Here is a 13,250-nt window from a genome sequence, read left to right on the forward strand (position 1 = left end):
GCTAATGACTGGTTTGCTGTTAATCAATATGTGGGTAAATCTCTGTTTGGGGCTCTCAGCTCTGAAGGCTGTGAGACCCCTGATTCCCCACTTCACACCTCTATATTTCTGTGTGTGTGTCTTTAATTCCTCTAGCGCCACTAGATTAAGGTCTCCCTGACCGAGCTGGTCTCGGCAAAGCATTCCCTTTGAAAATCGGCCCAAGACAAGGATGCCCTCTCTCACCACCCCTGTTCAACATAGTGTTGGAAGTTCTGGCCAGGGCATTCAGGAAAGAGAAAGAAATAAAGGGTATTCAATTAGGAAAAGAGGAAGTCAAATTGTCCTGATTTGCAGATGACATGATTGTGTATTTAGAAAACCCCATCATCTCAGCCCAAAATCTCCTTAAGCTGATAAGCAACTTCAGCAAAGTCTCAGGATACAAAATCAATGGGCAAAAATCACAGGCATTCTTATACACCAATAACAGACAAACAGAGAGCCAAATCATGAATGAACTCCCATTCACGATTGCTTCAAAGAGAATAAAATACCTAGGAATCCAACTTACAAGGGATGTGAAGGACCTCTTCAAGGGGAACTACAAACCACTGTTCAACGAAATAAAAGAAGACACAAACAAATGGAAGAACATTCCATGCTCATGGATAGGAAGAATCAATATCATGCAAATGGCCATACTGTCCAAAGTAATTTATAGATTCAATGCCATCTCCATCAAGCTACCAACAACTTTCTTCACAGAATTGGAAAAAAAGACTTTAAAGTTCATATGGAACCAAAAAAGAGCCTGCATTGCCAAGACAATCCTAAGACAAAAGAACAAAGCTGGAGGCACTATGCTACCTGACTTCGAACTATACTACAAGGCTACAGTAACCAAAACAGCATGGTACCAAAACAGATATATAAACCAATGGAACAGAACAGAGGCCTCAGAAATAACACCACACATGTACAACCATCTAATCTTTGACAAACCTGAGAAAAACAAGAAATGGGGAAAGGATTCCCTATTTAATAAATGGTGCTGGGAAAACTGGCTAGGCGTATGTAGGAAACTGAAACTGGATCCCTTCCTTACACCTTATACAAAAATTAATTCAAGATGGATTAAAGACTTAAATATTAGGCCTAAAACCATACCACCCCTAGAAGAAAACCTAGGCAATACTATTCAGGACATAGGCATGGGCAAGGACTTCATGACTAAAACACCAAAAGCAATGGCAACAAAAGCCAAAATAGACAAATGGTATCTAATTAAACTAAAGAGCTTCTGCACGGCAAAATAAACTACCATCAGAGTGCACAAGCAACCTACACAACGGGAGAAAATTTTTGCAATCTACCCATCTGACAAAGGGCTAATATCCAGAATCTAAAAAGAACTTAAACAAATTTACAAGAAAAAAACAAACAATCCCATCAAAAAGTGGGCAAAGGATATGAACAGACACTTCTCAAAAAAAGACATTTATGCGGCCAACAGGCACATGAAAAAATGCTCATCACCACTAGTCATCAGAGAAATCCAGATCAAGGGCCAGGCGCGGTGGCTCACACCTGTAATCCCAGCACTTTAGGAATCCGAGGCAGGCGGATCATGAGGTCAGGAGATCAAGACCATCCTGGCTAATATGGTGAAACCCCGTCTCTACTAAAAATACAAAAAATTAGCCAGGCATAGTGGCAGGCGCCTGTAGTCCCAGCTACTTGGGAGGCTGAGGTAGGAGAATGGTATGAACCTGGGAGGTGGAGCTTGTAGTGAGCTGAGAGCATGCCACTGCTCTCCAGCCTGGGCGACACAGTGAGACTCCATCTCAAACAAACAAAAAAAAAAATCCAGATCAAAACCACAATGAGATACCATCTCACACCAGTTAGAACAGCGATCATTAAAAAGTCAGGAAACAACAGATGCTGGAGAGGATGTGGAGAAATAGGAACACTTTTACACTGTTGGTGGGAGTGTAAATTAGTTCAACCATTGTGGAAGACAGTGTGGTGATTCCTCAAGGATCTAGAACTAGAAATACCATTTGACCCAGTGATCCCATTACTGGGTATATACCCAAAGGATTATAAATCATGCTACTATAAAGATACATGCACACGTATGTTTATTGTGGCACTATTCACAGTAGCAAAGACTTGGAACCAACCCAAATGTCCATCAATGATAGACTGGATTAAGAAAATGTGGCACATATACACCATAGAATACTATGCAGCCATAAAAAAGGATGAATTCATGTCCTTTGCAGGGACATGGATGAAGCTGGAAACCATCATTCTAAGCAAACTATCACAAGGACAGAAAACCAAACACCACATGTTCTCACTCATAGGTGGGAATTGATCAGTGAGAACACCTGGATACAGGGCAGGGACCATCACACACCGGGACCTGTCAGCAGGTTAGTAGGGCTGGGGAAGGGATAGCATTACGAGAAATACCTAAAGTAAATGATGAGTTGATGGGTGCAGCAAACCAACATGGCACATGTATACCTATGTAACAAACCTGCACGTTGTGCACATGTACCCTAGAACTTAAAAGTATAATTTATAAGTAAATAAATAAAAATAAAAATAGGCAACAGGGCTGGGCACAGTGGCTGACTGGGCGTGGTGGCTCATTCCTGTAATCCCAGCACTTTGGGAGGCCGGGAAGGGCAGATCACCTGAGATTAGGAGTTCGAGACCAGCCTGGCTAACATGGTGAAACCCTGTCTCTACTAAAAATACAAAAATTAGCCAGGCGTGGTGGTGCATGCCTGTAATCCCAGCTACTCAGGAGGCTGAGGTGGGAGAATCACTTGAAATCGGGAGGCAGAGGTTGCAGTGAGCTGAGATCACGCCATTGCACTCCAGCCTGGGCAAAACTCACTCTAAAAAAACAAAAAACAAGCAAACAAACAAAAAAGGCAAAGAATCTAAATAGATATTTCTCCAAAGATATACAAATAGCTAACAAGCACATAAAAAGATGCTCCACATCATTAGTCATCAGAGAAATGCAAAATCAAAACCACAGTGAGACATCACCTCAAAACCACTGAGATGGCTATAATCCAAAAAAAGATAATAAAAGTGTTGCCAAGGATGTAGAGAAATTGGAACCCTCATACAATGCTGGAGAAAATGTAAAATGATACAGCCACCTCAGAGAACGCTGGCAGTTCATCAAATGGCAAACACAGAGTTACCATATATTTTACTCACAGGTATAAACCCAAGAGAAATGAAAATCTATGTCCACACAAAAACTTAACATAATGGTGAAAACAATTCAAATGTCTATGAGTTGAAGAACAGAGAAACAGAATTTAGTCTATCCATACAATGAAATACTATTCTGCAATAAGAATAAATGAAGTACTGATACATGATATGACATGGATGAACCTTGAAAACATTCTGCTTAGTGCAAGATGTCAATCACATAGGACAACGTAGCATATGATTCCATTTATATTAAATGCTCAAAACAGGAAAATCTAGAGAGACAGAAAACAGGTTAGTGTGTTTTTTCATTCCTAGGACCAGGAGGGATGGGGGTCTGGAAAGTGATGGGTAAGGGGTACAGGATTTCTTTTGTAGAGTAATGAAAACATCCTAAAATTGACTGTGGTGGTAGATGTGCAACTGTATGAATATATTAAAAGCCATTTAACTGTACACTTTAAGTGGGTAAATTTTATTTCAATAAAGCTGTCAAAAAAAGAAAGAAGAAAACAGTGAGGACTAAGACGAGGATGTTCACTATGACACTTTTATTGACTATTATGTCGAAGGTCCTAGCCACTACAGTAAAACAAGAACTATATATTATGGTATAATGGTAGTAATGAAAGAAAGAAAAATGTCTACATAGAAATCCCCAGATAATCTACAAACTATTATCAGTATATGCATAATCAAAGTTGCTGATTATAAAATTAATACACAAAAAATCAAATTTATTTCTATATAGCAGCTATAAATGGTTAGAAAATATAACATTTTTAAAGATAATCTGTACAATAGTAAACACTTTATATAGTTTTTAAATAGTTAAAAACTATGTAGCTAGACATGAATTGTTATGGACTAAATAATTGTTTGTGTCCCCCCAAAATTCCTATGTTGAAATTGAATCCCAAGGCAATGGTATTTGGAGGTGGAGTTTTGGGGGGATGATTAGGTCAGAGAGTGGAGCAGTCACGAATGGGATTGGTGCCCACCTAAGACAAGGCCAGAGATTTAGCTCCCTCTCTTTCATCCCCACATGAGGAAACAAGAAGTGTGCAACCTGCGGGAGGGCCCTCACCAGAACCCAACCACGCTAGCACCTTGATCTTGAACTTTCAGCCTCTTGAACAGTGAGAAACAAACATTTGTTGTTTAAGCTACCCAATCTATGGTAATTTGTTATAGAAGGCCAAACAAACTAAGTCATAAATCTAACAGAAAACATTCAAACTTTTTATGGAGAATTATAAAACTCCACTGAAAGACACGGGAAGACATTCAAGGCCCATGGTTATCTGGTTTTCCTGCGATTAAGTTTAAAAGATGGACTGAGACCAGATTATTAAAATCTACCATGTCCTTTCTTTCTACTATTAAATAAACATTGCCCTTTACTGTCCCTTTGTTAAAAACACCTGAAGTCATAATACTCTAGGGCTCTGAGCTTATATGAAGATTTCAGCACTAACAAAGGGGATTGGGGTCAGTGCGGTACTTAAAAGAAGAGGAGACAATTTCCATGCCCCTCATTGTGGAAAATCTTTCTTTTAACGCTTTCTGTTCTCGGCATTGACACCTAGAAAGGGTAATCTGCACTCCCTGTCTCTACATTCTCTTTCCCCACTCACTCCCTGCCCACTGAAACAGGATCCTGTCCCCACTCTTCTCTGCCAAACTGTCTTTGCCTCTACTGCCAACCCAGCGGACACCTCAATCCTATCCCACCCGAGCCCTCTTCCCGGCATGCCACAGCTGGCCACTCTCACTCTGACACCCTCATCCCTTGGTTTCCTTAACACCTCCCTCTCCTCATTCCCTTCCACCTCTCTCCAGCCTCGGTTTCCAGAGCCAGCTGTCCTCTCTTGACCCCTTATAGGTGCAGACATCCTTCAAGGCTCTCCTTTGCACCCAGAGCCATTGTCATTTTCCACTCTGCTCTGTCTTTGGTGACTCATTCAATCCCAGTGCTCACACCAGTGTTTTTCTGATTAAGGGTTTCAACCCAATGGATTGTAAAATACACAATAACAAAATTTACCATTTTAACCATTTTTAAGTCTACAGTTGAATGTAATTAAGTACATTCACCTTGCTGTGCTACCATCACCACCATCCATCTCCAATACTTTCTCATCTTTTCAAACTGAAACTCCATACCCATTAAAAGATGACTCCCCATTCCACACCCAGACCCCAGGAACCACCATTCTACTTTCTGTCTTTATGAATTTGACTACTCTAGGTCTCTCATATAATTGGAATAATAGAGTATTCGTCCTTTTGTGCCTGGCTTATTTCACTTAACACAAGTGAAATGGTTGTGTTCATCCATGTTGTAGCACATTTCAGAACTTCCTTTCTTTTTAAGGCCAATATTTATTGTATTTTTTAATGAAATAGAATGGATTTATTTTATTTTATTTTATTTTATTTATTTATTTTTTTGAGACGGAGTCTCGCTCTGTCACCCAGGCTGGAGTGCAATGGTGCCATCTCGGCTCAATGCAACCTCCGCCTCCCAGTTTCAAATGATTCTTGTGCTTCACCTCCTGAGTAGCTGGGATTACAGGTGCGTGCCACCACACCCAGCTAATTTTTGTATTTTTAGTAGAGATAGGGTTTCACCATGTTGGTCAGGCTGGCCTCAAACTCCTGACCTCAGGTAATCAGCCTGCCTAGTCCTCTCAAAGTGCTGGGATTACAGGCGTGAGCCACCGCACATGGCGAATGGATTTTTTAAATGAAGTAAAATAGAAAACATTAGAGTGCATTTCTCGTAATAAGGCCAAGTATTGTTTCACAAAATGTTTCAGTTGAGTGTTTCACAAAATATTTCAGTTGAGTGTTTCACAAAATGTTTCAGTTGAGTGTTCAAGGTCCCCGGCTATAACATATACCATATTGTGCTTTCCAATCATAAAAGTTTGAAAAACACTGATGTCAGTGGTTGGTGACTCTAAATCTACATTACGAGTCTGGCTCTTCCCTGCGCAGTTCTGGGTAGCTCCATGCACGAGGATCCAGACACACAGCTGTCACCCTCCCCGCTCCCTCCCCAAGACACGTCCTCCTCACAGGGTCCCTACTTTCTTCTCAGGAATTGGGCCCTGCCTGCCTCACTCTGCCCCCAGCAATATAGCTCTAACCCCTGAGTCATGCAGATTCACTCAACTCTTGCCAGCACTTGTCAATCCTTGCTCAGACTCGATTTCATTCCCCTTCCTTTCACCTCTGCCTGTGCCTGTGGATCACTCCCCTTTCTTGAAGACCCCTTCAAATGCCTCCATGTACCTTGAAACACAGTGATTTGCTCTGGCTCCCTCTTCCTTGTTTTTAGAGTCCCTCATCCATTCCTCTAGGCATGGCTCATGTATCATTTGCATGCCCTTCTGTCTTCCCAATGCCATGGGCTCCTTGGAGACCCAGGACTGTGCCTGACTTGCACACCATTGTATCCTCAGCACTTAAAGAGTAAATTTGCATGAAGTATTTGTTCAATCAATCAAAAACAGACATGGAGAACCCAAGAGCATCAAGGGGAATGTTCACAACTTTGTTTCTTGTCTTTTTCTCCTCATTCACATAGTGCATGTTTTCTCCATTAGAGACACTGAGCCCACTAAGCCACCTGCACTGCCCAGTCTTCTCCCTTCCTGACCAAGGTAGGTGCTGCAAATGGACCCCCAGAGTTCTGACTGCTCTCAGTAGGGTCCTCCCAAAAGCTCCCGTTGCAGAGCACAGGGAGCGCCCAGGGTCCAAAGAAGCACACATCGACTCACAGCCCCACTGCCATTTGCTGTGGGCTGTCACTGAATTCTCCCTGAAAGAGCCTGCCATTGCTGTATCCCTGAACTCTTTGTGAGGTGGCATTGCACCAGCTCAGCACAGAAGCAAACAATGGCAGCCTTCAGGAATCCCCTGCCTCTGAAGTGGACCTGCTCCCTGCAACAAGTTCTTCTCCCTTTCAATGGGCTATGAGAGTACCTCCCAGGCTTTCCACCTCTTTAACTCTTCCTGTGGAAGGCCCAGTTAATGTCCTTCCTAAGGACTTTTATCCTGCCATTACCCTACTCGAGGGCCAAACACTGCTCCCAGTGGCCCAATGAACCAAATGCAAATTGTTCTTCTCAATCTTCAAAACACTTTGCTGAGGCTAGTGACCCACTGTTACATCTGCCCCCTTCGTCCCTTCCTTCCCTCACATCAGTTGTATCCATTTCTTCATTGTGTCTCTTCCAGTTACAATCCCTGTGTACACACACATAGTCCTACCTTCAATTATTTACTCATTATCCAATATTTATTGAGAACTTCTTATGTGCTGGACACATTTGGGGTTCACAGTGCAGCTGGGAACAAAACAGAGCAAATCAGCCGGGCGCAGTGGCTCATGCCTGTAATCCCAGCACTTTGGGAGGCCCAGGCAGGTGGATCACGAGGTCAGGAAATCCAGACCATCCTGGCTAACAAGATGAAACCCTGTCTCTACTAAAAAAATACAAATAAATTAGCCGGGTGTGGTGGCAGGCGCCTGTAGTCCCAGCTACTCACAAGACTGAGGCAGGAGAATGGCGTGAACTAGAGAGGCGGAGCTTGCATGCAGTAAGTCGAAATCACTGCACTCCAGCCTGGGTGACACAGAGAAACTCCGTCTCAAAAACAAAAACAAATAAAAGAGCAAATCCCCACCTCATGGAACTTTCGGTCTGGAGCAGAGTTTCTCAACCTCAGCTACTACTGAGGTTTGGGGCTGGAAAATTCTTTGTTGTGGGGGGCAAACTATGCATTATAGGATCTTTACAACACCTTTGGTCTCATCCCAGTGCATGCAGCAGCACTCTCCTCTCCCCAGTGTGAACACCACAGAAGTCTCCAAACACTGCTGTGGAGAATAGGGGATTGAGAACCACTGGTCTAGAGCAGCAGGAGGAGCTTGTTGCAGCTTGCAGATTGCAGATTGCCTGGGGAGCCTGCTACAAAGGCAGGTTAGTAGATCCCTCCCCTAGACAGTCAGATTCAGGGGCTCAGGAGTCTGCATTTCAGTGGTCCTCCAGTTGGTTCTGATTCAGGCCCTCCCAGATCCTCTGCTTGAAGAATACTGGTTAAGTGTTTGTAGACAGGAGACAGGCTGCTGATAATCACATCAGGCCAGCTCATTACAATCATGATATATGGAGGAAACAAGATAGGTAAGCAGGTGCTAGGGGTGACACTGATGTGGCAGCCACACCCAATTCAAGATCAGGACTAATCAATGATTAAGTCAAGTGCTGCAGTGTAGGTAGGGCCAGGTGTGGGAGAGACGGGAGGAAATTGTGACACACTTGCAACTCTGCATCTTTGCTCCTGCCCACTTTTTGGATGTGCATGCCCCCTGCCCCCACCCTCAAATCTTACCCTTCCTTCAAGGCCCACTCAAGTTCAACTTCCTCTGGGCACAGTCTTGCCTAACTTCTCCAGCCTATGAGTGCCTCTCTTCTCAGACAGTTTAACATTCACTTTCTATTTCATTTGTGGCTATTTTGTTGCCCCAAATAGACTTCGAGTCCTCTGAGCACCAAGACCACATCATCTCCTTCTTTACAGACCCTTATCTACAGGTACGCTTCCAGGATCAGGCCTATACAGGTTTTGCTTGGTTGATTGGGTTGAGTCTCTAGAATGAGGCCTGCAAGATAGCATCTATGCAATTTAGGGGGTCAGGGTATCTGTGAGGGAGGAAGGGAAGCACCTTGTGTGCCTGCTGAACTCCTGGCAGCTAGCCCACCCACCCAAGACCAGGGAGGACTTGCCAGAGCAAGCAGGTAGTAGTTTGGTTGGCATTGCCAGAGGCGGTTATACTTTCCCCCCGTTGACAGGGCAGAAGGAATCCCAGCAGCCCCAGCAACTTTGGGGAGGTGCCGGCAGGGGGCAGGAATCCAGAGCTGCCCTGCTGAAGAGCAAGGGCCAAGATGGCAGCAGGCAATCGGCCTGCGGGGCTGCAGCAAGCCGTGGGGGACCCAGTTGTCCTTGCACAGGATCATCTCAGGGCCAGCAGTAACCGAAAGAAGAGGCAGGCCCAATCAGATCCAACAAGCCAGGAAGCTCGGAAGACGGTCTTTAAAGCCACCAGTGCCAGACAGCACTCAGGAGCTGCCACCAACCAGGGAACGCTCCCTGGGAAGGTTCGGAGCAGCGACTGGCCGTAAACAAATGTTCAGAAAAAGGTGTCTCATTACTCCCCAGCTCTGGGGGAGTTACAAGGAGGGGATAACAGCTTAAGTGCTCAGCTTTTCCACTGTAGAGCTACACCCAGCAGCGATCCTCACCTGCCCATCCTGGTGGGCAGCCCAGATTGGGAGCACCCATACCTAATGTAGAACCCAAAGGATGAGAAGAGGGCTGTTTTGTCATGGGGAAGTTTAGAGAAGAAGGTGGGATGCTTACTTAGCTAGAGAGACATTTCTTTTCCTATCAACCTGGGGGATGGGCGGTGTGAGTAGGGAGGCACTAGCAGCAAAGAGAAAAACACCCCAGCAGCTGGGAGAGAGCGCTCTTTCAAAGAGAGGCTCTGATATGGGTGTATCCTAGAGCAGGAACCTCCCCTAATCCCCCAAACCAGGCAGAGAAACCCCAAGTGTTTCCCTTAAGCCAGAAGAGCCGGCAGAAGGAAGTGGCTGGCATTTCAGTGTATCTTCTGCAAACAGAGAGACTGAGGCTGTGCCCGAATTGAATTTCTGAGTAACACCTCCTGCTGCTCTTTCCCTTGGAGTTTAACTGTGGATTGGGGTGGAGTAGGGGGAGAGCCCAACGAGGGGTTAACTTCTACTGCAGCTCTGACCTTTTGCGCTGAGGATGAGAAAAAAAAAAAGCCATCTGTTTCAGAAGGAATCACGTTGTTGAGTTTCACAGATCCAGTGGCTATTGGATTATAAGACTTCATTATCACTATCCCTGTCGCATCGCAACAGCCCACTACCACCGCCACCTAACCCGAAGCTCCTGGAGGGGGAAATGCTTTTTTTTCCCAAGGGTCCTTACGAAAGTTCAGGACTCGAGAGGTAATAAATAAATAAATAAATAATCTATACAATTTTGAGCCCTCCGACCCCGGAGTCCAAACAAATGGCCATAGAACTGTGGGTTTGGAGGACACCGCTCTGATCCATGCGGTCTCTCCGGTATTAAATGGATTTATCGTCAGCCTGGTTGCCTGGAATTCTATCCTGTCCTTCATTTTTCATAGTGGAACAAAGTTGCCTGGGCCCTCCAGCTAGCGCTGGGCAGGGAGCTGGGAGCAAGGATGCTCTTGGAAACGCGGTGACCCAAGCTTAAGCGGCCATGCTCGGGGCTAGGAGCGGACCCCACGGTCACTTACCCCGGGGCGCTGTGACGGAAGCTGCCGCTGCCACTGGCACCCGGGGGCTCGCCAGCCGGCTCCGTGCATCCCGCCCTCTCACGGACTTTCTTACCTCTTAATGTAGTTCCTGCCATACAGGATCTGTTGCAGCAAGGTCACCAAGGCGAAGGCGCAGATGAAGATGAAGAGCAAAGTTCGGTTCCCCAACAAATCCCGGTTGGCCGAGGGGTCCGCGTAGCGCATCCTGGTGACCGGGCGCCGCAGACGCGGGGTACGGGGCGGCCAGGCAATGACTCGCGGGGTTCCGGGGCCCCGGAGGGCGCGCGGCCGACGTGGCGCCTCACGGTGCAGTCAGGTAGGCGGGGGACTTCGCGGGGCAAAGTTTCTGGCTGGCGCGGCCCGACCTGGGGACATTCAAGCTTCGCAGGCTCTGGGGCGGCAGGCAGGACAGGGCCAGTGGCAGGGAGCTCTGCCGCGGCCCGGGGCCTTCCCCACCCCCGGGTACCTTTACCTCCAGGGGCCCGTGCCCGGCAGCTGCCGATTTCCCCGTGGAGGGGCGACTCCAGGTGCCACAAGCCGGAGGCGGCCCCTCCCGCCGAGGTGGTGGCCAATGGGGAGCGGGGCCCGGGTTCCGTCCCCTGTGCGCCCTAGCGCACCGCGCACCGCCCGCTCCAGTCCGGCTCCGGATCGCGGTTGCCCAGCGCGCGGTGCCCTGCCAGAGGCGGGCCACGTCTGATCCCCGGGCCCGCAGCGAGGGATCGCGAAGGTTGGCCTTCGGTTCTGCCGATAGGGACGGGGGAGGGAGGGTACAAAACACCCGTGCAGTCTGGCTAATGATAGGCGGGCCGTGGGGAGGGGGAGGGGCGGAGCGGAAAACGCCGGGTTTGAATCTTGGAATTAAAAAGAGGCCTGGGGCTGGGCGCGGCGGCTCACTCCTGTAATCCCAGCACTTTGGGAGGCCGAGGCGGGCGGATCACAAGGTCAGGAGTTCGAGACCAACCTGGCCAAATGGCGAAACCCGGTCTCTACTAAAAATACAAAAAACAAAATTAGCCGGGCGTGGTGGCACGCGCCTGTAGTCCCAGCTACTGCGGAGGCTGAGGCAGAAGAATCGCTTGAACCGGGAGGCGGAGGTTGCAGTGAGCCGAGTCGCGCCACTGCACTCCAGCCTGGGCGACAGAGCGAGACTCCGTCTCAAAAAAAAAAAAAAAAAAAAAGAGGGCAGGAAGAGGAAACAGCCTCTGCGGAGCTAGACTTCATGGAAGGGAGCATTTGCGTGCGGCGCGCAGGGCACTGAGTCACCGCCGCGGCCGCGTCCTCGCGCTCTTCTAGCGATTTCTCCGGAGAAAGCGGAGCAAGGTCAGCCGGGCAGCCCTTCAAGGACGGCGCGCGCCGCTCCTTCCTGCATGCTGATGGCCTGCGGGGCTACCTGCCCGCCCCCCGGCGCCCAACTCCTGCAGGAAAGAAATTCAGGGGCTGCCCAACCCCGCCACAGGCCTCTTCCCCCTCCCCAGCCGCAACTCGGCGGCCGTTCGTCAAAGACCCTGTTGTCACCGAGACACTGGGACCTTGTCTCATCCTCGAAACCACTCGTAAATCTTAGGTCAGGCAGCCGGCAGCCTTCGGGGACCACAGTCCCCCCAAAGCTTTACGAAGTCAGTTACCACATCCGGAAAGATTCGTGCTTCAGAATGCAAGTCAGGGAGAATAGTCACGGAAACGCAATGCGAACGTCGTGCCTCTTCAGAAATTCTTAGCCTGAAATACCGTCCCCACCCCCCAACCCGGCCAGGCGACAGTCCTGGCATCCTGACACCGCAGAGGCTCCAAGCGCTGGGAGTCGCGTGCCCGCAGCGCTCGCCACTGAGGCCGGTTGGAAGATTCTAGGGTGCCTCTTCCCAGGCTCCAGCAGGCACTCCGGGAGGTTCTAGAGTCAGATCAGGGATTCAACCGGGAACCTGACCGAAACTCAAACCTCAGCACAAGAACTTCGATGGGGGAAGTGCCCAGACTCCAATACTCTCTAGACCTTGGCATTTAGTAGTTTCTTCTTTGAACTGGTAAGATCAAGGAATGCACAGTAAAATCTCATGATAAGGCTACCACCAAGAATTCAGGATTTGTGTTAGTTCATAAGGCAGAAGTGGCCCCTGTGCTATCCACGAAGAGTTTCTGTATTTCTCTGCAAGGTCACAGGTAGGCTTTTTAACCAATTAAAGAAAAACTCCAACATTTAGAGGGCCCCATTATTATAATAATTCCTGTATTTGTTTGCTTTCTGGCACATAAAAACGTGCTTCACTTGCATGTATTAATGAATTTTCACCTCCTAGCCCCTGGCTAACCAATTTTACAGCTGAAGGGGCTAAAGCAATACTTGCCCAAAGTAACTCACCTAACAACAAGTCTTGGGATTCTGAGATGAGGCTCTTTCTCCCACACACACAGGCAGGCTGGTTTCTTGGGAGTGGGACTTGTTCATTTGTCCCCACCACCACCATTGATTTTGATTGAATGCTCCACTCTTGCTGTCTTCCAATTTTTGAACAAGGGGGTTTGCATTTCACTTTGCACTGGGCCAAATTATGAGGTAGGTCCTACACACAGGCTCCAAGTTGACAGTACTAATTTTTCTCTACTTGGTGCTCAAGTCTAGAGTTTGAGGGGTACT

General features: G+C 47.5%; 1 protein-coding gene across 3 annotated transcripts in view; it reads right to left on the reverse strand.

The window, feature by feature from the left end:
* ST8SIA5 (ST8 alpha-N-acetyl-neuraminide alpha-2,8-sialyltransferase 5) overlaps window positions 1-11,732 on the reverse strand; it is an 89,542-nt gene extending 77,810 nt beyond the window's left edge. For 2 of the 3 annotated variants that reach the window (XM_011949351.1, XM_011949349.1), the window contains exon 1: window positions 10,692-11,732. In XM_011949351.1, the coding sequence (XP_011804741.1) occupies window positions 10,692-10,822 (131 nt within the window). In that variant the 5' untranslated portion in view covers window positions 10,823-11,732. The remainder of the gene's footprint in view (window positions 1-10,691) is intronic. The other variant, XM_011949350.1, reaches the window with a different exon arrangement.
* Between the last annotated feature and the right edge of the window lie 1,518 nt (window positions 11,733-13,250).

The sequence above is a fragment of the Colobus angolensis genome, unplaced genomic scaffold, assembly GCF_000951035.1.
Source record: "Colobus angolensis palliatus isolate OR3802 unplaced genomic scaffold, Cang.pa_1.0 Scaffold299, whole genome shotgun sequence".
NCBI classification, from domain to species: Eukaryota; Metazoa; Chordata; class Mammalia; order Primates; family Cercopithecidae; genus Colobus; species Colobus angolensis.